The sequence below is a fragment of the Zootoca vivipara genome, chromosome 6 (assembly GCF_965207765.1).
Source record: "Zootoca vivipara chromosome 6, rZooViv2.hap1.1, whole genome shotgun sequence".
Lineage (NCBI taxonomy): Eukaryota > Metazoa > Chordata > Lepidosauria > Squamata > Lacertidae > Zootoca > Zootoca vivipara.
In genome coordinates, this window is record NC_142589.1 from 36984062 (window position 1) to 37004813 (window position 20752).

At 45.7% G+C, this 20752-nt stretch overlaps 1 protein-coding gene across 6 annotated transcripts in view; it reads right to left on the reverse strand.

Annotated features, from left to right (window-relative positions):
- ACSF3 (acyl-CoA synthetase family member 3) overlaps positions 1-20752 on the reverse strand; it is a 64354-nt gene that overhangs the window by 27054 nt on the left and 16548 nt on the right. For all 6 annotated transcript variants that reach the window (XM_035118956.3, XM_088671968.1, XM_035118959.3 and 3 more), the window contains 4 exons: positions 20031-20185; positions 17733-17878; positions 12307-12419; positions 480-606 (listed from right to left, as the gene is read on the reverse strand). In XM_035118956.3, the coding sequence (XP_034974847.3) occupies positions 480-606; positions 12307-12419; positions 17733-17878; positions 20031-20185 (541 nt within the window). The remainder of the gene's footprint in view (positions 1-479; positions 607-12306; positions 12420-17732; positions 17879-20030; positions 20186-20752) is intronic.

Below are 20752 nucleotides of genomic sequence, written 5' to 3' on the forward strand. Positions count from 1 at the left end.
GCGGCAGCGCCCGTAGCTGAAGCCTTCAGCTATGGGTGCTGCCGCCGCTGCTCACTCGCTGCAGCCGCTGAGGAGCTCACAGCGCCCCCTCCACAGGCGGGAGGGCGCTGAGCTCTCCTTTTGGCTTGCGCTCCTCCCGCCTATGGAGGGGACGCAGGGGCGTCAGCGGCGTTGTGCGTGGGGTATGACGCATGCGTCATGACGCATGTGCTGGGGGGGGGGGCGCCAGAAGGTGATTTTGCCTAGGGTGCAAAAAGCCCTAGCACCGGCCCTGCTTGGGGGTCCTATAAAAAAATGTATGGTAGTTAGTAGTCTTATGTCAGGTCAGTTACTCTGTCCATCTCATCTCTCTGGCTGGCAGTGGCTCTCCAAGGTCTCAGTTACAGAAGGGACTGTTCAATCCATCACTGGCTACCTGACCTTTTTAACTGGAGGTGCTGCCAGGGATTGAATCTAGGATCTTCTGCATGCAAAGGTACCTGTTTTAAACCAGCCGTCAGGAGTGAAGGCATCCCTGGTCTCCTTAGGTCTGTTCCAGTATTCCAGAAATACCGTAGGCCCCTTCACAAAGAGCTCCCCTTCTTTGTCGTCCAAACCTGGGGTCACCTGGGAAAAGAGAGATGCCATGTACTCCACTGCTAGCACAAGTTGCTTGCACCCACCAACCCAAAACAGCTGCACTCTAGCAATGAAGCAAGGAGATCCTGACCCTCCCAAGGCACCTGCATGACGGAGCAACTGCAGCCTTCTCAGACCTATCCTGCTTCACAATACCTAGAGCAAAGATGGCAGGTCAGCGTCCGGATGTGGATAGCCAAGTCCCAGACTGCTGACTCTTCATGACAGGGCTGATGTCTGCAGGAGGTGACCAGGCTTCAGATCCTGCCTTCCCCAGCTCTCCTGGAGTTTCAGGAAATAGAACGACCCAAGTGCTGCTGACCTACATAATGTGTCATCTTGGACTGCAGTGAGCAGAACAAGCTGACCCTTTCATTTTAATTTTTATTTTAATGCAGCCCTGGGAATATGGTGTGGGGATAGTGGTAGCAGCAGCTCAATTCCCCAGCCAGGTGGGCAAAAGAGAGTTTCAGCAGAGTTTGTGGACCCCTGCTTGTCTGAATCAAAAGGCTGGATGGGTTCCAAATTCCTTATCACCTGAACTTGGATTCTAGCAGAGGCTCAATGCTCCCCTCCCCAATCTTATCTACAGCACGGCTCCTTGGCAGCAGGCACCTCCCTGTTGTGCCATTTTGCGATACTACAGCTGGCTTGCAAACAGTAAAACAGAAAACCCGTGACGTTATCTTAATAGGATTTTGCTTCTTGAACTCGCAGGGTTCGTAGCTGTGCTCCCCAGTGCCTGGGAACATGTGGACCAGTTTGGCACTATCAGCTTGCAATGCCTGAACACTAGAGGCGGTGGCAGGGGGTGGGGTGGGGGAGAGGCAGAAAGACCGGGGGGGGTTAAAATGGAGGTTCAAGATGCTTGTGCATCTATGGCACACCCACAAACTTGACATCCCTTGAAAACAACAACAACCCCTTGAAGTTCCCAATGGAGGGCTTCTTCTGCAGCCAGTCAGCTCGCTTTCTTTTCTTCTTCAAAATCTCCAAGGTACCCTTTTGTTGATACACCGGATCTAACTTACAAGCAGCTGTTGAAAGCATCAGATGGCTAATTGCATAGATATCCTATTCTCCAAGTGCCATATTTTAATGCACGTTTCAGCTGCTTTAATGCGTTCAAGCAACTTTAACATGCAGACACGGTGTGCCCTGGAAGACTGGCGTTTGATAGCTTTCCGCCGCAAAACGGATTCAGCAAGCTGAGCTAGGCCAGCCGGCGCGCCAGATAAGATTACATTTGCCACGCATGAAAATAAAAAGGTTGTAATAAACTCTCTGAAGGAATAAATCCGGGTGATTATAAAATGCATATTTTCAATGCTTCAATTTTACCTCTCTATTAGCAGGCAGCCAAGGTGGCTAGTAGAAAGGTGAGAGCTTTTCTCTGATACTTTCCCCAGGCAAGGCTCAGTTGTTTACGGGTGAGTTCCAGGATAGCCCTAAAGCATGCTGCCCTGAAAAAACTGCAGCAGAGGAACTGGAGATGGACATTAGTGCTGCTAGAGGCAAAGGACTTGGCTAGACAACCTTTGCTCTGGCCCAGCAATGTTATGGTCTTCACTTGTTTTACAGGATGTCTATGTCTAAATGGACATAGCCAAATATTCTTGTAAGTTACAGTGGAACAAACTCCATTGGAAAGTGGTAGACTCTCCTTATTGGAGGTTTTTAAGCAGAGGTTGGATGGGCATCTGTCAGGGCTGCTTTAGTGGAGATCCTGCATTGCAGGTGGGTTGGACCAGATGATGCTTCAGGTCCCTTCCAACTCTACGATTCTATTATTCATGCCACTCAAGGAACAGGTGAACTTATGCCAAGTCATTTCATTGGTCTATCTAGCTTACTGAGTGCTAGTCCACACTGACTGGCAGAGGTTCTCCAGGATTTCAGTCCGGGTTCTCAAGCAGATGCTCTACCACTGAGCTATGGCCCTTTGCCTGAGGCCTTGGCTAACACACCCATTCACCAGCCACCAGATGCTCTGCATTTGCGTGCTGACACTGCTGTATCCATCAGCAACATTAATTAAATGGAAAGTCTGTGCACCGAGGAAGTACACCTTGGGATTCCAGATATCAGAAGCAACTAAGCAAGCTCCTTGGAGGAAAAAGTGAGATATAAATGTAATCAAATCAAATAACTATTAGCTGTGATACCTATATGGCACTCTGATGTACATCCAGCAGTGTGGGCTGACAGCAGGAGACGGCTATTGCTCTTGTGTCCTGCTTGTGAACATCCTGGAGGCACCTGTTTGTCCACTGTGTGAAAGAGGATGCTCAACTACCTGAGACCTTCAGTCTCATCCAGGAGGGTTCTTCTAACATTATTTCAGGCAGTTCTCATTAAAGATTGAAGCATACCTCTTCTGGGCAACAAATGATGGAGACAAATCAAAGGGAAGCCCTTTGTGTCCTGCTTCATGTTGACCATTACTGGAAAGAGAACGCTAGAGGAGACTTTCAGATCCACCACTAAGGAAATTTGTATATTCAGCAGACCATGGCCTCTGGGAACTCCTCTGGTTGGGAGATGCTGCCAGTTGCCAGGTAAAAAGCCCTGTGCTGAGGTGGGAGAGTCGAAATAGACTGCATATCATGAAATTTAGATAGTCAAGATCACTTACTGGACGTAACATGTTGGGCACATCTCCTGTGCAAGCCCCTTTGAAATCCACGAGAGTCCCTTGAAAATTCATGGCACCATGGGAACTTATGCCATTTGCTTACAAGGGAGATGCTCCCAATCGGATTGTGCCCTTGCTCTAGAGGAGAGTCAAGCTTAGGCACCATGCATGGGCACCAGCATTCCCTGCAAAGAGCAAGAAAAGGCAGCAAAAAGTTTTTTTTAAAAAAATGCTAATCTTCCTAGTGGGACGTGGTTGTAAACGTACCAGCTGTGCTCTCCAAGATCACCGGCGGCGGCACGCAGAAAAAGCAATAAAATTTAAATTTTAAAGAAGCACTTCCAGAATGGCATATTCCCACTCCCACCATCATCACCGCCTGGCACTGGTTAAAAATGCAAAGGGTTTGCACTGCTGGTTTATATTTGCAATTAAATGATTACCTGAATCAAAGTACTTAAGGAATACTAGGAAGTTTCTTCTTGGTGGGGGTGTGGGGAGTTAAGCAGGAGAAAATCATTTCTGCTTGTGCCGTCTGCATAAATGAGTCATTTTATTAATCCATTTGCTTAACAAAAATCAGAAATCTGAATAAATAATTTCTAATCAGAGCGAAAATAACAGTAGGGAGCTCTTAGTCGGCGCCCCCCCCCTCCTGGTTTGACATGGCCACGTGACACTGGCCATACAGCACCTGCCAGGCTGTGGAACAGACACAGGCAGTTGGGCGCATAACATTTGGTATATGCTATTGATGCCAAGGATGGAGGGTGGAACTGACCAGGAGAGAGGTTAAATCCACATTAGCCAAGGGCTCACCAGTGGCAAACCACAAGGCACCACCACCACTGCAAATGTCCACATTCTTAAAACTGTTTGCGATCTATTTATGGAATTCACAGGCCCAAAATGTTATGGCTACCACTAGGTCAGATGGTTTAGACAAATTCATGGGCAGAAAGTCTTATTAATGGGAGGAAGATATGCTGCAATATTTGGGTTGCAGGTCCTCAACTCTCATGACTAAGAGCAGTGCTCTCCTTCTAGGTTCCAGCCAGCCACGGCCTCTTCTAGGACGTCTTTCTTTGTAAATAGACACTCAACATTCCTTGGCTGCTCAGTCCTTCTTGGACTGTTTTTTTTTGGGGGGGGGAACCCTCTAAAATGCTTTGTTTTTTTAAAAAGTAATTTTTGTACTTCTGCAAACTTCAATAGTTCTCCCAAGCAAGTTGGCACCTCCTTCTAGTTGGCCCCATTTTGGATTCATTTCTGTTGGCACTCACCACTCGTGGGATGGCTGTGTGGAACTTCCAAGTTCCCCTTAATACCAGTTGCCACAGTGGAAGAGGGCTATTGCCTTCATGCCCTGCTGGGAGATTCCCCAGAGGGATCGAGTTGGTCCCTGTGGGAAGCAAGACACTGGACTAGATGGGCATTCGGTCCTGACCCAGCAGGACTCTTCTTATATTCTTGTGAGTGCCTTGAACAAGAGTTGTCGTCCAGAGGATGTTGCCCACAGAAGTCATTTAGTTCAACCTTCTGTCCAAAAGGAGAACCATTTGCCTGCGTCAGGACCTGTTCTTGCCCACCTCATCTGTCGGCATCAGGCCTATGCAGAAAAACGAAGCAGCAACCAATCAACGCGTACTCTGGAGATCAGGATACTGCTGTTATTCCACAACAGGATGGGTGTGACTGGGCAGGTAGGTGAAGAAATTGGTCACTTGCTGCCTGGCTGTTGCTGGTGTGACACCTTCTTCTGCCCAGCCACCTGCATTCCAACATGACTTTTTGCTGGATAGCTTCCCTGTTAATTCAGGACACTTTGCCTTTAACCTGCCTTTGCCTCGCCACACGGCTTCCTCGCCTCAACAGAATGATGGGGAAACCAGTCATACTAACACAAGCTGGCAGAAACGGGACCCTCGCTTGCCAGCTCCCCACAGGGAGTAGTAGCAGAGGACGGCAGACGCAGCCAGCCTCCTTTTGCCTTCTGCAATAAACACACCTCACCTGTGCCCTGGGGCACAAGCGCCACTTGGCCAGCAGCATCCTGCTGTGGCTCTGCAAGGGGTGAGCTAAGAGCAAAGGGGCTTGTTTTTCACAAGGCCACCAATCCAGGCATCAGATAAAGCAATAAACTTTTAATCGTCTATTCTGGCAGATTTGCTAGTAGTAAAACGCTCAGCAGCACATTACCCATCTCCTAGGCAACCTGGTCCCTCATACCCATTTGTAATTAAAAATTCCCCCATAAGCCCCCTTTCCACACAAGCGGCATTATCTCTGCTACAAGCTGCGTGTCCTGCAGCAGAGGCTACAGAAGGCAATTGCAAGGCAGCGCCATTTCCCTCCTGCTGGAGAGAAGGCAGATTTCAGCTCCTTGGGGAGACAACACCAAGGAGGAGGAGAAGAGGGAAGAAAAAAGTCACCCAGAGCCCAGACTGTAATCTGCAACAGCCACATTTCACATCTGGCTTTGCAACGGTAACTTTTCATAAAGGAGGTTTGGAATAATGCAATCAATTCGCTTTTCATTTTGGTAGGTTTCACATTTTATTTTTTTAAAATGAAGGGAGAAATCGAAATGAGAAGAGGAGGAGGATAAAGGAAGCATAGAGGAGAAAGATCCTAAATAGTTGGCGCAATCTGTAAATCATCAATAATGATTTTATTTGCATGGGTAAAGAATCTGTTATGCAATACACACTGTACATACATACACACACACAAATCTAAAAGCAGAGAGTCCAAAACCCATTTTTTTGCTCGTGAAACTGAACCAATTTGCATCCCTCAAGACATTCAGTGCTCACAAGTGGGGAATTGGAGGCAGTTGGAATGACCCAGAAATTCCCATGCATGGTTTAAATCATTGTCTATTCTGTTTTAAAGAGGTGATTAATTTTAATTCACAGGCATGCCTCGGAGATGAGAGAGATCAGAAGAGGAACTGTCATACTGGGAATTCAAAAGCCTGCCTATTCTTATGCCAGTCTATCCTTTATTTATTTATACTCTACTTTTCTGCTTAAACACACACACACACACACACACACACACACACACACACACACACACACACACACACAATGAATCACCAAGTGGCTTATAAAAGGTAAAAACAGGCAACCCAACACAGCAAATGGTCCTAGAAAGAAGAGAAGAGAAGATAAACAGCCATCTTCAAATATGTGAAGGGCAGAGGATGAAACAGGCCTGTTCCCTGTTGCTCCAGAGAACAAGAGCAGCTGAGTGGAAAATTGTAGTGGAAGCAGAATCAAACATTAGGTTTTTTTTTTAAGCCCTAATGATAAGAGCTGTTTGACAGTGGAACTGCCTACCTCAGGAGGTGGCGAGTTCTCCTTTGCAGGAAATATTTAAAGCAGAGGTTGGACAAGCTACCTGTCAGGGGTGCTATAGTTGCATCCTGTGTAGCAGACCCTTCACTGAGCAGGGGGTTGGATTAGGCGACCGCAAATGTACTTTCTACTTCTTATGATTCAAAATCCCTGCCATGAATGAACATACAAAATAAATAAATAATTCCAAATACAACAGCACCCCAATAAAACAGCAGAGCGGGTTAGCAGAATGAAACCATACACTAAAAACACACTGGAAAAACTAATGGCCTATGCCAATCAAAAAGACGATACCCTTCTGCATCATTTGTGGTGTCTCCTTCTTAGCATCCACAAAACCACCAGTCCCACAGAAAATGGGCTCTCCCAGAGGGCACAATGCCAAGTTTTGGCTCTGGACCAGCCTGCTGCTACTCTCTCCTGCATCCCCCCCTCCAGGGAAATACCACCTGCTGAGTAATGCAGAATGCAGCAGCCTTTCATTGGGGGGAAAAGTCTAGTTTGCTAATCTTTCTAACCAGCTCACCACTGGAAAGGAAACATTACCTGCACTCACAATTTGCTAAATATTTAATCCAGCTCCAGCGCAGCTCTTCGAGATGCTTCTCGGTGCATCCCTTTGCATTGGCCTTGGGGTGGGGGGTGGGGGTGGGGGGTGCAGGAGTCCAATAAGAGGTGTGGCAGACTTGGGCTCTTTGGAAGGACACGGTTTCCCAGAGGGACCATAGTTAGAGCACCTGCCTTGCATGCAGAAGGCCCCAGACTTTATTTATTTAATATTATAATTATACCCCACCTTTCCCCCCCCCAGAAGCTCAAGGGGGCATGCACTGTTTCCCCCCCTTCCCCGTTCTATCCTAACAACAGCCCTGTGAGGTAGGTTATCCTGAGAGTGTGCAACTTACCCAAGGGAGCGTCATGGCTGAGTGGGGATTTGAACCTGGGTCTCCCTAGTCCTAGTCCAATACTCTAACCACTACATCCCACTGGTTCAATCCTAGCACCTCCAATTGCGTAGGAAGTAAGGTCAGACTATTTGTGCATCTCAGTTGGGGGGGGGAGGAATAACGTGTGGTCCTGCGCCCCACATGGACTCCAACTTCCACAGCTAGTCGTGAGGGATAATGAGAGTCATGCTCCTGCAACATCTGGATGGCCACAGGTTCCCCAGCCCTGATCAAAGCCCAGTGCAGTCTGTTCTGACTGATAGCAGCTCTCCGGGGGCTCGGGCAGAGAGAGGCCTTTGGTGTCACCTGCTACACGGCCCTTTCTTCTTCTTCTTTTTAAAAATGGGAGATGACATGAATTAAAGTCGGGAAGAGTGTGCTCCACCACTCATCTAGTCACATGTTGCTTCCTCTCTTCCTGAAGCAACAAAACTGCTCACTCTCAAAAAATCTCCCAGTTAGGAGACGTGGCATTTCTGTGCAGCTGCAGAGCCCGTTTTATCTGCTGACAGCGCCCCACTGCCAAGGCTCAGAGTTCGGCTCTTGGATCTAAGCAAGCGCTTCTTTTCTTTCCCTTTTTTAAGGGGAGGGGGAGAGTGGTGGCGGAGTTGGGGGGGGCGGCTTTAAAAATAAACAAACAAACAGACAGACAATACCCGCTATGCTCCAAGAGTTTGCAAGCTCCTGCCAGCTGGGAAGCTACAGCCTATGAAATATGCATCCCAGTGAACAAAGCAAGATGAAATATCCAGAGCTGAGCAACAAAGAAGAAAGGGGGATTAACCCTTTCCTGCGCCTCAATGCTGATAAAATTAGAGAGCCCCTCCAGATGTCCTTTTTAATGTGATTTTGCCTTCACAATAATTTGCGCTCACAATCGTACTGGGGCCAGGGCAGTTATATGTCATGCTGTTTGCAAAAGTTCCATAGCAGTCATACCACTCCATTTCCAATTGGGGAATGACTAGTGACTACCTGCTGAAATCCTGTACCTTTTCATATCACAAATGTTCTGGGTTATGCTTTATTATGTTTTATATGTGTTGGAAGCCGCTCAGAGTGGCTGGAGCAACCCAGCCAGATGGGAAGGGATAAATATTATTATTATTATTATTAGTAATACTATTACTACTACTACTAAGTACTACTACTACTTCCGAGGCACCGCACGTGCCAGTGAAATCGCTTATATTTGAAACACCACTGAAAAGTCCTGCAAACACCCTTTGCTGTCCCAGCTCCATTCTGCCCCTTTATGTGACATTTCCCGGTGACTTCTGGGTTCGATGTGATGTCCATGTGTGTAGTCACACACATATTGAATGTGCATAAATGGGGGAGGGCGGTTGCCTGTACTGTACTGTCTCTGTGATCAGAGGCAGAGTATAGCCCTATCATGGGCTTATCTTCCATGAAAGTGTGTCAAATCCTCTTTTAAAGCCATCCAAGTTGGTGGCAATCACTGCCTCCTGCAGGAGTGGGTTCCATAGTTTGACTATATATTGTGTGAAGTACTTTCTTTTGTCTGTCCTGAATCGTCCAACATGTTGCTTCGCTGGGTGTCTATGAATTTTACTGTTATGAGAGGGGGAGAAAAAGTTTTCCCTGTCCACTTTCTCCATGCCATGCGTAATTTCCACTTACTCACCTTTTCTCTAAACTAAGAAGTCCCAAATGTTCCTCATACGGGAGCTGCTCTATCCCCTTGAGCATTTTGGTTGCCCTTTTCTACTTTCAATTGCAATACACAGAGCCAACATTTTCATATATCCCATGACTCCAAGAGCTCTTTCCCTGGGCTAGTCACCACCAGTTCAGGTATCATTAATATACAGAATAAACCATGGTAAATAAACATGCTTTATATAAATATGTGTGTGTGAGGAAAAACCAGATTCCAGACTAATAGTTATCACCCACTGCTTCTGTATTATAACCAAAAGAGTCTTGGGCACCTTAAAAGCTGACAAATTTATTACAGCATAAGGTTTTGCGGACTCGAGACCACTTTGTCAGAGACATGAAATGACATCTTAGTTGGCAGGTATACAAAGGAGAAAACGGCAGGGCAGGAGCTGAATGGCAATGAGATGCAAAAATTACAGCCAGTGATAATTAAAGCTTAAATATCTGTTAAACAGGCACACTTGTAACCTTTTACAACAGCAGTGATAATTGCTGAAATGATTATATTAACACCTTCAGTGAGGCAGGGAACCATTCTCAAGAGTTAAAGATAGTCATCTTAAAGGTGCCACAAAGCTCTGAGTGTTTCTGCTACAGGACACTAATGTAGCTACCACTCTGGAAATTTGTGCATTATAGCTTTCTTACTTGTATTATAAAGGCACTAAATCTCAATCATATATAATATCGCATAAAATGTACTTTTAAAAGGAACGATTAGCAACAGCGCAGTGGGGCTTGATGCTGATCCTTGCCCTACTTCAAGCGTATCTCAAGGGCAAAAGTATGGGATGGAGGTTAATAATCGCTGAAGCCAAATCGGAAAGTGTGGATGGTGCCGAGGTTCAGAGTGAGGTTTCTCTAATGAAGCAAAGTGGGAGAAAGGAGAGAGAGGCAGCGCCAGCAAACTTCCCGCTAAGTAGCTTATTGATCTTTGGGCTGTGCCAGAAACTAGCTTTGCAAATGACATCAGCTCTTTTGGCACACTATCGCATGGCTCTCGGACTTCCAAGTGCGACTTTCTGACATGACTGCAAGAATCTTGTCCATCGAATTTAATCCTGTGGGTTAAACTTTCTATCTCTATCTCTCTTTTGAGACGAAGGTTTAATTATGAATCTCATAAACTGGAGACAGGAATTACAGAAGTAAACACTCAAATAAGTTAGACTACAGGTACGTCCAAACATTACAGTTATAAAGAGAAAACCTCAGATGGAGGAAGGAAGTATTCTAAGCAACATATGGTCATTCATAACATTTTTGAAGGACCACCTTCTACCATATGAGCCCATCCACTATTTAAAATCATCATTTGGGTTGCTGCTCCAGGTGCCTCTTCATTCCTCAGGCAGCAACTAGGGACTGGACCATTTCTCTGCAGGTGTCCCAATTATGAGGAAGAGCCATGGGAAGTGGCAGAGCACCTGCTTTTCATGCATGAGGTCAGGTTCAATCCCTGGCATCTCCAGGTAGGGTTGGGAAAGACTCCCTGTTTGAAACACTGTAATACCACTGCTGGTCAGAGTTGATGGTGGGAACTAGAGGGACCCTTCAGAGTCTGACCAGGTCTAAGGCAGCTTCTTCTGATCTAATTTTGAAATTTCCTTTGCGGATATATCTGCCGGGTGCCTACTTTTCTTTAACACACCAAACCGCAAACCTGTTATTTTCTTGTGCTTTGGGCAAGCAGTAATACAGCAATAAGATTTCTCTTGCTATTATAAAGTTGCTGCCTTGGTGATAACACCCTCTGGTGGATGTGGCTGACAGGGGAAGAATGAAAGGGGAGAGAGTGCGAATTCAACAACCAGGAACCCCAACTTTTTCAAAGAGAAACATTTTCTTCACTTTGCATAACGTATTTTGGTTCCTGCCTTCAAAAAGAGAATGCAAAAAAATAAAATCGGCGGGTTTAGGGTGGGGAGCAGCAGCAAAGTGAGGAATGGGTGGCCTGTTAATGTCAGCTAGAATGAGCACTGCTTCTGTCTGGAAATCACCCAGAGCACAACCTCCAGCACAAGTGGACCTGGTGAAATGCATGATTGACTAAACTGCCTTCTTGCAAAAGAGATAAAAGATTAAAATCATTGGCTAAATTTGTGGAAATTTGTTCTGCCATGTATGGATTTCTTTACTAGAAAACTGTTTATAGTTATATTAGATAGGTAGGTAGGTACTGTAGATGATAGATAGATAGATAGATAGATAGATAGATAGATAGATAGATAGATAGATAGATAGATAGATAGATGTGTATGCCAGGCCAAGGACTAAATAAGTGATTTATGCAAACATTTCTTTCATGGCCAAGCTCCTCTGAGTTAACTTTCCCGGTAGATCCTAGAGTGCTCAGCTAGGCTTCTGAATGTGCTAGCATTTGTCCAGGTTGGGTTGAACCAAGAAACCACATTTTGGAGGTTCACCATTTGAATCGGTATTGTAATAGGAACAGAGGAAGCAGCCTTCTAGCAGAGTACTGTCAGCTCCGACTGGTTGTAGCTCTCTAGGATTTCAGGCGGATAAACCTTTCCCATCACCTCCTGCTTGACCCACTTTTTAACTGGAGATACCAGGAACTGAACTGGAGGCTTTCTGCATGCAAAGCAGGTGCTCTGGCTTTCAGCTATGGCCCCTTTCCAGTATTCGCAACATGCGTTCAGGGGGGCCTAGGCCCACTTAGAAACATAAGCTGAGTTTGCTTCCCCACCTAACAAAAAGAAGAAAACACCAACTGCCCCCAAAGTAGCCTCAGTGATATTTCACTCCTCCTGGCAAGGGGACCAAAGCAGACAGGAGAAAATAACCCTTTCCTTTCTTCAATGAATTGAAGAAATGAAAAAAACAACAACCCTTTTTTTAAATCAATAAAGTAATGATTAGTTATTAGTTACTGTATTCTAAGTTAGCCTGTGTTAATTTTTTTGTAATAATGTTTTGATTAAGATATTTTTTGTTGTAAATTTGTGTGAAAAGAATAAAAAAACTAAAAAAAGAAAATAACCCTTTCCTAACCTCTTTGCCCTTCCTGTCCTCTGCACAAGTTTGTTAATACCTTTGTGTCATTCTCATCGCCTTCAGCATGGATGGTGTAGGCGGGGCCTTCCTTTTGCGACCTTTCTGAGGCTATGCGCACTTGCACTCCGGGCAGTGGAATCCCCACCGACCCTGGGGGGGGGGGGAAGAAAGAGGAAGTTTTCTATTAGGAATGCTGGATGAAGTTATAAATAAAAATGATGAAAAGTTAGTACTCTATGCAACAGCAGCGGCAAGAATCTTGGTTGCCGCATATTGGAAAAAACAAGAAATACCAAAAATTAGCGAATGGCAAGAGAAATTATTCGGTTATTTAGATCTGGCGAAATTAACAAATTCAATTAGAGGTGGAAGTAAACAGAAATTTCATCAGAGTTGGGAGAAGTTTGGAGATTATATGAGGAAGCACTGCCCCACACTAAAAACCTGGATCTGTCTCTAACAACCTGTACTATTTATGAAAATTATGACAATAAGAGGAATAACTAAGGAAATGTGTTAGTTTAACGGAAGCAGTATTGAGTTAAGTTAGCCATTCCGGGATGAAGATAAGTGGAAGTCGTATGGGAAGAGAGGATAAGTTTATTTGCTTTAATTTATGTCTTTTTTAGTAGGTTTATTTATGATATGAAGGCTTAATGTGATTAAGTTTGAGAAATGATTAGAGTGTAAATGATAAAGTAGTAGTATGAGGAAAGGACGGAGTTGTGTAATAGGGTATATCTATAAATTTATACTACTTGAAGGTTTGTAGACCTATGATTTGTAAAATGTATGTTTTTATGTTTGTTGATTTTTAGTATTATTTTCAATAAAGTTTATATAAGAAAAGAAAAAAAGAAAGAAAGAGGAAGTTGAAAGCCGGTGGGTGGAGCGATTGGACAGACACCAAGCCCAGCACCAACTGCTAACAGCAATGGGTCAAAATGTGAGCTATTTAGTTCAGGACATTTGCAGAACATTTCCTTGTTTCAGTGGAAATCCATTTTCAGAGTTCTCTCAACTGTGGCTTTCTATAAAAGCGCTCTCTCTCACACAAAAACATCCTAAGTGTTTACTATTAAAGAAAAATTGAACAGCTTTTGCCCAGTTTGGTTTTTTAATTTGAATCAGATGGCACAGTGTAGCTATCTTGGCATAGAATTTGGGAAGTAGTACAGCAGCACAGCCCTGGGTCCAGGGCACAGGTCCAGTTACAAAGGGGCAGGCAAGCTGAAGAGGGCCACAAACTGTGCCGAGAAACCCTGCTGGAGCTGGGAAAGTCAAGAGGGTAAAGGCCACACACTTCTCATTTCACCCGGAAGTCATGCGATGCAGAAAAGAGGCAGGATAGCCCTGATGCTGGAGGAGAGGGCCTTGAGTAGTATGCCAGCTTGCATCAACACCACGAGGGAGGATGCAATGGGGACACAAAAGCCTTACGTGACAGGGGAGAGCACCAAGCAAGAGGCAGAGGCGGCTAAGGATCAAGGATACTGCATACTAGCAGGGGCCCAGCAGAATTATTATCATCATTATTATTATGACAACATTTATCAGTTGCCTTATACAAAAGAAAAAGTCTCAAAGCAACTTGATAATATGCAACACACAAAAGCAATGTAAAAATCTGAAAATTTTAAAATGATCAACAACACACCAAAAAATCAAATTCCCATCCAATAATATAATAATGACAAGTCCTACCCACCTCACTAAAAAGTGACCACCAGCATAGCAGGCAAAGGCCTGAGTATACCAAAAGGTTTCAGCTTGGTGTCAAAAGACTGGCAGGGATGGTGTCAGGTGTGTCTTCCTAGGGAAAGCATTCTACAGGGGGAGGAGAGGGGACATACTACTGAAAAGGTCTGTTCCGGCGGCCATCCTTTGCACCCCCCTTGAAGGGGGGCACACGGAGGGGAGCCCTCTAATGAAGGGTGTGGGCACATGTGGAGTTGCAGTCCTTGAGGTACTGTATTCTGAGCTGCATAGGGCTTTAAATAGGGCTGCCATATTTTTAAGAACCCCCAAAATTGTTGAGCGGTTTTTCTATTAACTTGCCTAAGATCCAGGACAAAGTGCCGCCTTTCAGAAATTACCCCCCCCCCCCCAACCCGGACATCAATTCCACCTTTGAAATCCCAGTAATGTCAGGGAAGATCCGGACGTATGGCGGCCCTACTTTAAAGGCCCAAACCAGCACTCTGTATTGAGCCCAGAACTAACTGGTAGAACATCCCTATTGGGGTGTCACCAGTTGCATCCAGAAGACTGGAGTGGAGAGTGCTGGCCCAACAGCAGCTTTTTCTGTGGCTGCCTCTGCAGAAAACGACCATTTCAAACCTGCCCTTTGACTAAGCTATTGACAATTGGCTTTGAAGCATCGATCAGAAATGAAAGGACTCTAGCCACCCACACCCAGGACCTGAAGGCACTGCAGTGTTTTGACAGCGATTCCTCCAACACCAATTTACAAAAGATGGAAACAATGGATGGTGCATCTTCCTGAGTGAGCTGTACATGTGTGTCTGATTCACAACCACTGCATGACATGACAGAAATTTAATTATTGCAAAGATAAGGAGGTCTCTGTACTCAGACTATGCAACAATCCCCCCTCGTGTGCAGAGGAAAACCAACCGTAAGTCTCCCATACTTTAATTCAGTCCCTATATTGCCAAAATAAACCCAATGTATAGATATATTTTAAAAGGAAAAAGCTACCCACTGAGAGCTGACTTATCACACTCTTTCCAGAAAGGGTCTATTTTTTTTCCTCCCCTCCCAACCCAAAATGACAAACCTTTGAAAGCAGAGGTCTATAAAAGGCTGGGAAACGCTGACAACGTTAATTATAGTGATACCAGCATGGCAGTGCAATTAAAGTCTTCGTGCAAAGACAATGACTCGCGCTCATCGGGGCCGAGTGACATATAAAAATTAAGTCTGTACGGGTAACAGAGGGTCCAATTCAGCTCCCCGGTGATGCCAGGCAAAGATGGCCAGGGGGTGGGAGTGGAAGAAGAGAAAGGAAGATTCAATCCTATGCAGATGGAGAGATGTTTGGGGGTTTTCTTTAAAAAGCAGCCGTGGCCTTTTCTGATTCTTGCCATATAACCAGGGGAGAGGTCTCTGCACCTGTCCCCTTTTAGTTTGTGAGCTCCTGGGCCTTTGGCAAGCTGCCTGCCAAGCTAAACTCAGCCCCGGCAACCCAAGACAGGCAGCCGTCAGAGAAGGGAGCAACCCTATTAGCCCTCCACCAGTTCTCCCCCCCACCCCTGTTTAAGTTAGTTGTCAGTTCTTCCCTGATAAATTTAATTGGCCCTGCGGTCTGTGTCCTTCAGTATCAGGGGACCTGGATGCTGTTATGTGTGGTGGTGTCCTCAGAGAATTGAAACAGGCCAACGATAAGGCTCTCAGCACTCTCCCTGTCAACAATCTATGGAGTCCCCGCTGTAGGAGCTATTAGCCGCCTCTGATCTAAACCTCCAATTAAAGTGGTGATTAGGCCCAGTGAGGCATTCGCTGGCCATGAATTATTCATCTCCCTTCACAGTAACAACACCGGGGGGGGGGGATAGAGAGAGAGAAAGAGGAGGAGAGAGAGAAAGAGTGTGTGCACACTGCAGAAAACAGAAGCATTTTAAGCAGGGTTTTAACCATGTACGAGCAAAGCGCTTATCTCCAAATCTTTCATCTCCTCTTCTTTCGGACAGAACCTCTCCTATACTTTTAGATCTCAGCACCTTGAGAACAGAAGTGTCAGGGCTCTATAGATGACATGACATGGTCCCTGGAGCTAGGGGTGGAGGGTGGAAAGGAGACAACTGGGAGGCAGTGGAGAGGGGGGACTGGGGCGTAAATGCCTCTGTGAATTGCAAAGGTGGCAGGAGGAGAGGGGAATCCCCCCCCATTTTGCCAGCACTCTAAAATAAATTTAGGATGAAAAATATATTGCACACGTATATTACATGTGAAAAACTGGGCAGGGGTATGAGTCCTGGCAGCAGAAGACACAGGCAGATCTGCCTGCACACAGCAGCTTCCCTTGTCATTCCAACAGAGAAAGCAGATCTGTGGGGAACATTCCTTTGCATGTGCAGAGCTGTACCTGCCTTTGGAATGAATGAGACACCCTGTACACATCTGGGCACCCAGTTGCCAGCCAGGTTCCTGACAGAGGTTATCCAAGGGCACAGGCCACAGGTTTCCTTGAGCGCCTCCTCTATCTGCTCACGCTCCTTCCAAACAGAGACTCACTGGAGTTGTTCTTTTAGTACGGAGTTCAGAAGTCTGGCCTTGTGCAGGTTTGCCCCTATGGTGAGGCTCCCTGGGAACTGACTTGGCAATACGTTTTCTCATGCTGCCTGACGACTCCATACCCCGCAGTGCCAGCTGTCCAGTCCTGAAGCTTTTGGTTGTTCTAATTATTCTCTTTTGTCTGTGTTGTGTCAACCTCAGCATCTCGTTCCTTTTTCATCTTTGTCTCTAGGGAGATTCTTGGCATGCATCCTACTACCGAATACAGCGCTGGAAGAGCGTCATGGCGCTGGAGCACTTTGATCGTGCCACTGTTGCTTAACACCTTAAGCTTGAAAAGCTGCAATCACAGGGCCCAGGATGCTGCCTTTCGCCACCTCCGCTGGGCAGTTCTAAAGAAACCCTGTTCTTTGGGTCTGCTACGACACAGTGGGTGAAGTCTCTGGGGAGCAATATCTGCACACATATCAGCTGAAGATGTGTTTGAGGATGAGAGTTTTGCTGGCCTGGGCTGCAGCATTTGAGGTTTTTCAGTTCACAGAAGAGCAAGAAGAAAACTTATAGAAGCATACAAAAATTATACATGGCATGGAGAAAGCAGATAGAGAAAAGTTTTTGTCCTTCTCGCATAGCACTAGAACTTGTGGACATCCAATGAAGCTGAATTTTCTGGGGAAACCAAAGTACTCAGCACATAGATAAACTACGGAATGCACTCCCAAATGAGGCAGTGATGGCTACCAAATTTGTTGAATCCTCTTTTAAAGCCATCTGACAAATTCATGAAAGCTGCCAATGGCTACTAGCCATGACGGCTACGCTCTGCCTCCATGGTGGAGGCAGTATGCTTCTGAATACCACTTGCTGAAACCACTGGGGTGGGGGGTGCTGTTGAGCTTGGGTCCCACTTGTGGGTCATTAGCTAACTCCTGTTGGCTCCAGACAGCACAACTCATATGTCAGGGATTATGTGAGCTGGAGTCCAACAACATCAGGTGAGCCACAGGCTTCCCCAGTCCTGATATACACATTTAAACAGCAATAACAACCTTATTTGTGGATTTAAAGAGGTGAGGGTTTACCTGCCAAAACAGATGCTTAGTACAGTCCTGATCTGAAAGCACCTCCCCCCTTTTCTCCAAACGTACAGTACCTAAAGCACTTTGATTATTGTAGGACAGCTTGCAGCCCTCGCTAGATTCCTACCTGGTATACGAGGGCCATGGAGCGGGTTCGAAAGCGCCATCCCAACCTCCGTCATCCCATATCTCTCCAACAGTGTGTGCCCAGTGATGCTCTTCCACCTCTCCAGGATAGGGACTGGGAGGGCTGCAGATCCTGACACCATCAGTCTGCAAGGAGGGATGCCAGCGAGAGTTAAGTTGCTTAACAACTGCAGAGCAGGCTTATTGCTACAGCTGTTCAATATCTATTTAGAACCAAGTGCAGGGGCCTGCCGGATTCTGCTTTCAGCAGCACTACCTAGAAAAGGGGAACTCAGCATCATGCCACCACTCCCTTACACCTTAGGATGGATTCAGACAGGATGGACATGTCTGGGTGGGTAACCGAGTAGGATATTAACTGGGAGTGGTGAGAAAAAAATAATTTAAGATGACTTTGGTAGAGATAATGAATGGGGGTAACTGAAAAGGAATTGAATTGATTTGGAGCAGGATCTGTTGGGAAATTAAGTTGGGGTAAATCAATGGAAGAGAAACTGATCTGGAGTGATCTGTGGTGGGCTGCAGATTAATTGAAGAATTGATCTGCGGTGATCTGGATGGGAAATCAGTTGGCTTGCATTCTGTGATATTAATGTTTTAAATGTGAATCTCAGCCTACAGATTAGAATATCCATGTTTGCCTCTTTGGGCCCTTCCCCCAAAACTTCTGCGTAACTAAGTAATGGACCTGGTTTCCTGCAAATGCAATACAGGTTGCAAGAAGTGCTGGTCCCCCATGAGCACAGGAATAGCCTCTGGACAAAATGTAACTGAGAAAAAACACCTACATAAGACAGCCACCAGGAAAGCAAAACGTACTGGACAGGCTACTCTCTAGGGTCAGTCTTGCCCCAGAGCAAGATGTTCCTTGGCAATCGCCCCACAAGCAGAGAAGAAAACAGGGCGGCATTCGCTATTCGCTGCTGCAAAGTGGTGACAGTGCGATGAGGGCTGGGCACCTGCCAGAACAGAAAAAGGGCTTTGCATCTACATCTTGGAACCCAACCCGAGAGCAGAGACATGACAGATGGTTTTTAACAAGATAGTAGGAGGTTAGCCTGGAGAATAAGCTGGATCCCTGGCTCTTGTCTCTCAGAGGGCAAGCTGTATGGAATCATAGGCTCAGCACCACCAGATTGGAAGGTGACCATGTAGCTCAACATCCGCCCCAGAAGCAGAATATCCTGTCCCTGAAGTATCCCCTGCCAAGTGCCTGGTTCAGCTTTCTGAAAGCCTCCTTCTGAAAGAAGGAAATCATCTGCGGTGGACAGTTTAATTTATTGCACAACTGCAAAGTTCCTTGAAGAACTTCAGAGTGGGGGCCAAAAGAAGTGCCCATTGAAATCTAGGAAATCAGATTCTGCAATCTGCACAGCAGCTCCATGGGTCCCTGGACAACCCTTTCCCACAACTCTCAGAAAGGGCCTGGCAGGGGCCATGGAAGAATTTTAATTAGTTCACATTTAAAGGCAAATCTACCTAATACACCCTTTCCTAAACAATATATGAGAACTGAAACATTTGCATTTTCCCGCATTTTGCAATGCAGTTCTCTAGCCATGTAATGTGAACAAAAGTGTATATACTGGGGTAAAGTGTCCATAAAAAGCTCATATATTAGTGAAAATAGCATTATTTTGGGAAAACAGCATTGCAAAAAAATGTGCATTGCATAGAAATGTGTACATTATGAGAAATTCTTACTAAAATGCTGATGAATGTTCATGATGATGCTTTTTTTAAAAAAATCACAAACTGAAAAAGAGATGTGGAGAACTGAATTTAAGACTGGAAAAAAATGAGAAAAAGAAAGGAGTCTGCTAATCGGCACGTCTCCCTCCCATGATTTCACCCTCTTTTCCAACTTGAAATCAAGATGATCTGCCTGCTGTTGGAACTGATCCCTTGCCCATGATGTGGACATCACCCACCCTCCAGCAAAGGTAGTGTGCCTTTGCTAAACTGAAGGAACGGCCTACATGCTTAATTCAAGGCAGAACCCATCAGCATCAGATCTGGGATTTGACCATGTGTTGATGCGGATTGTCTTCTGTGCATTCAGAGGGGCTGGAGGTGACCTTAAGCACCTGCAGAGCGATTCCTTTCAATTACAGCAAACCAGTACCAGCCTCCCAATACAGAATAAATTAGCCCGTTTCTGGGATAGGGTGGGCAACTAGGAAGGGATAAAATGTTACCATTATGCAACTAAATTCAAGTCAGGGGAAGAGGGAGAGGAAAACACGGCTGTGGCTTTGGCTCAGGTAGGACCACCTACCTGATATTTTCCCGGCAGGCAGCATGAATGAAATCTTGGACGTGAGGCTGTCGGAAATGCTTGTCATAGTGCTCCATCAGCTTGGCATAAATGGTGGGCACTGCCATGAAGACATTCACCCGGGGAGCTTGGGGTTTCAGAAATGCCTCCCAGACCTAGAACAAGGACACAGAAAAGCCACTTGAAAAGGCAACCCAACAAAGCTAAACAATGCTTCCTGCAAGGGTCTCTCTGTCTCCTTTATCCCGGTTGAATGTGTGGGAATCCGGCCCCAGCTCATTTGGAGCTTTCAAGGTTAAAATTGGCATATAGTTGTGTCTCTCTGTGTTATTATTGTTCATGCTATGGTGATTTTCAGTTTTGTATGGTTGGAAGAAAATCTAATAAAATAATTTTTTTTATTTTTTTAAAAAAATGGCATTTTGAATTGGGTCTGGAAATGCACCGGAAGCCAGGGCACACGCGAAGCATTGGCACCATAGTGTATCAGCATGTTAGGAAAGCTTTTTCCATCCCCCTGAAGCTGAGAGGAGGATTCAAAAGGACCAGGCAGAAGCAGAGAGTTGCACTGAGAGGAGAACCTGATCAGCCATACCTAAACTCTTTTGGGATCAAACTCAGAGAACGACAAATAGCCACTTCACATCCAAAAAGGGGGGAAAGAAACATCTTGCTCACTCGCAGTGCCCCACAACAGGCACAAAGTGGGTCAGACTCCCACA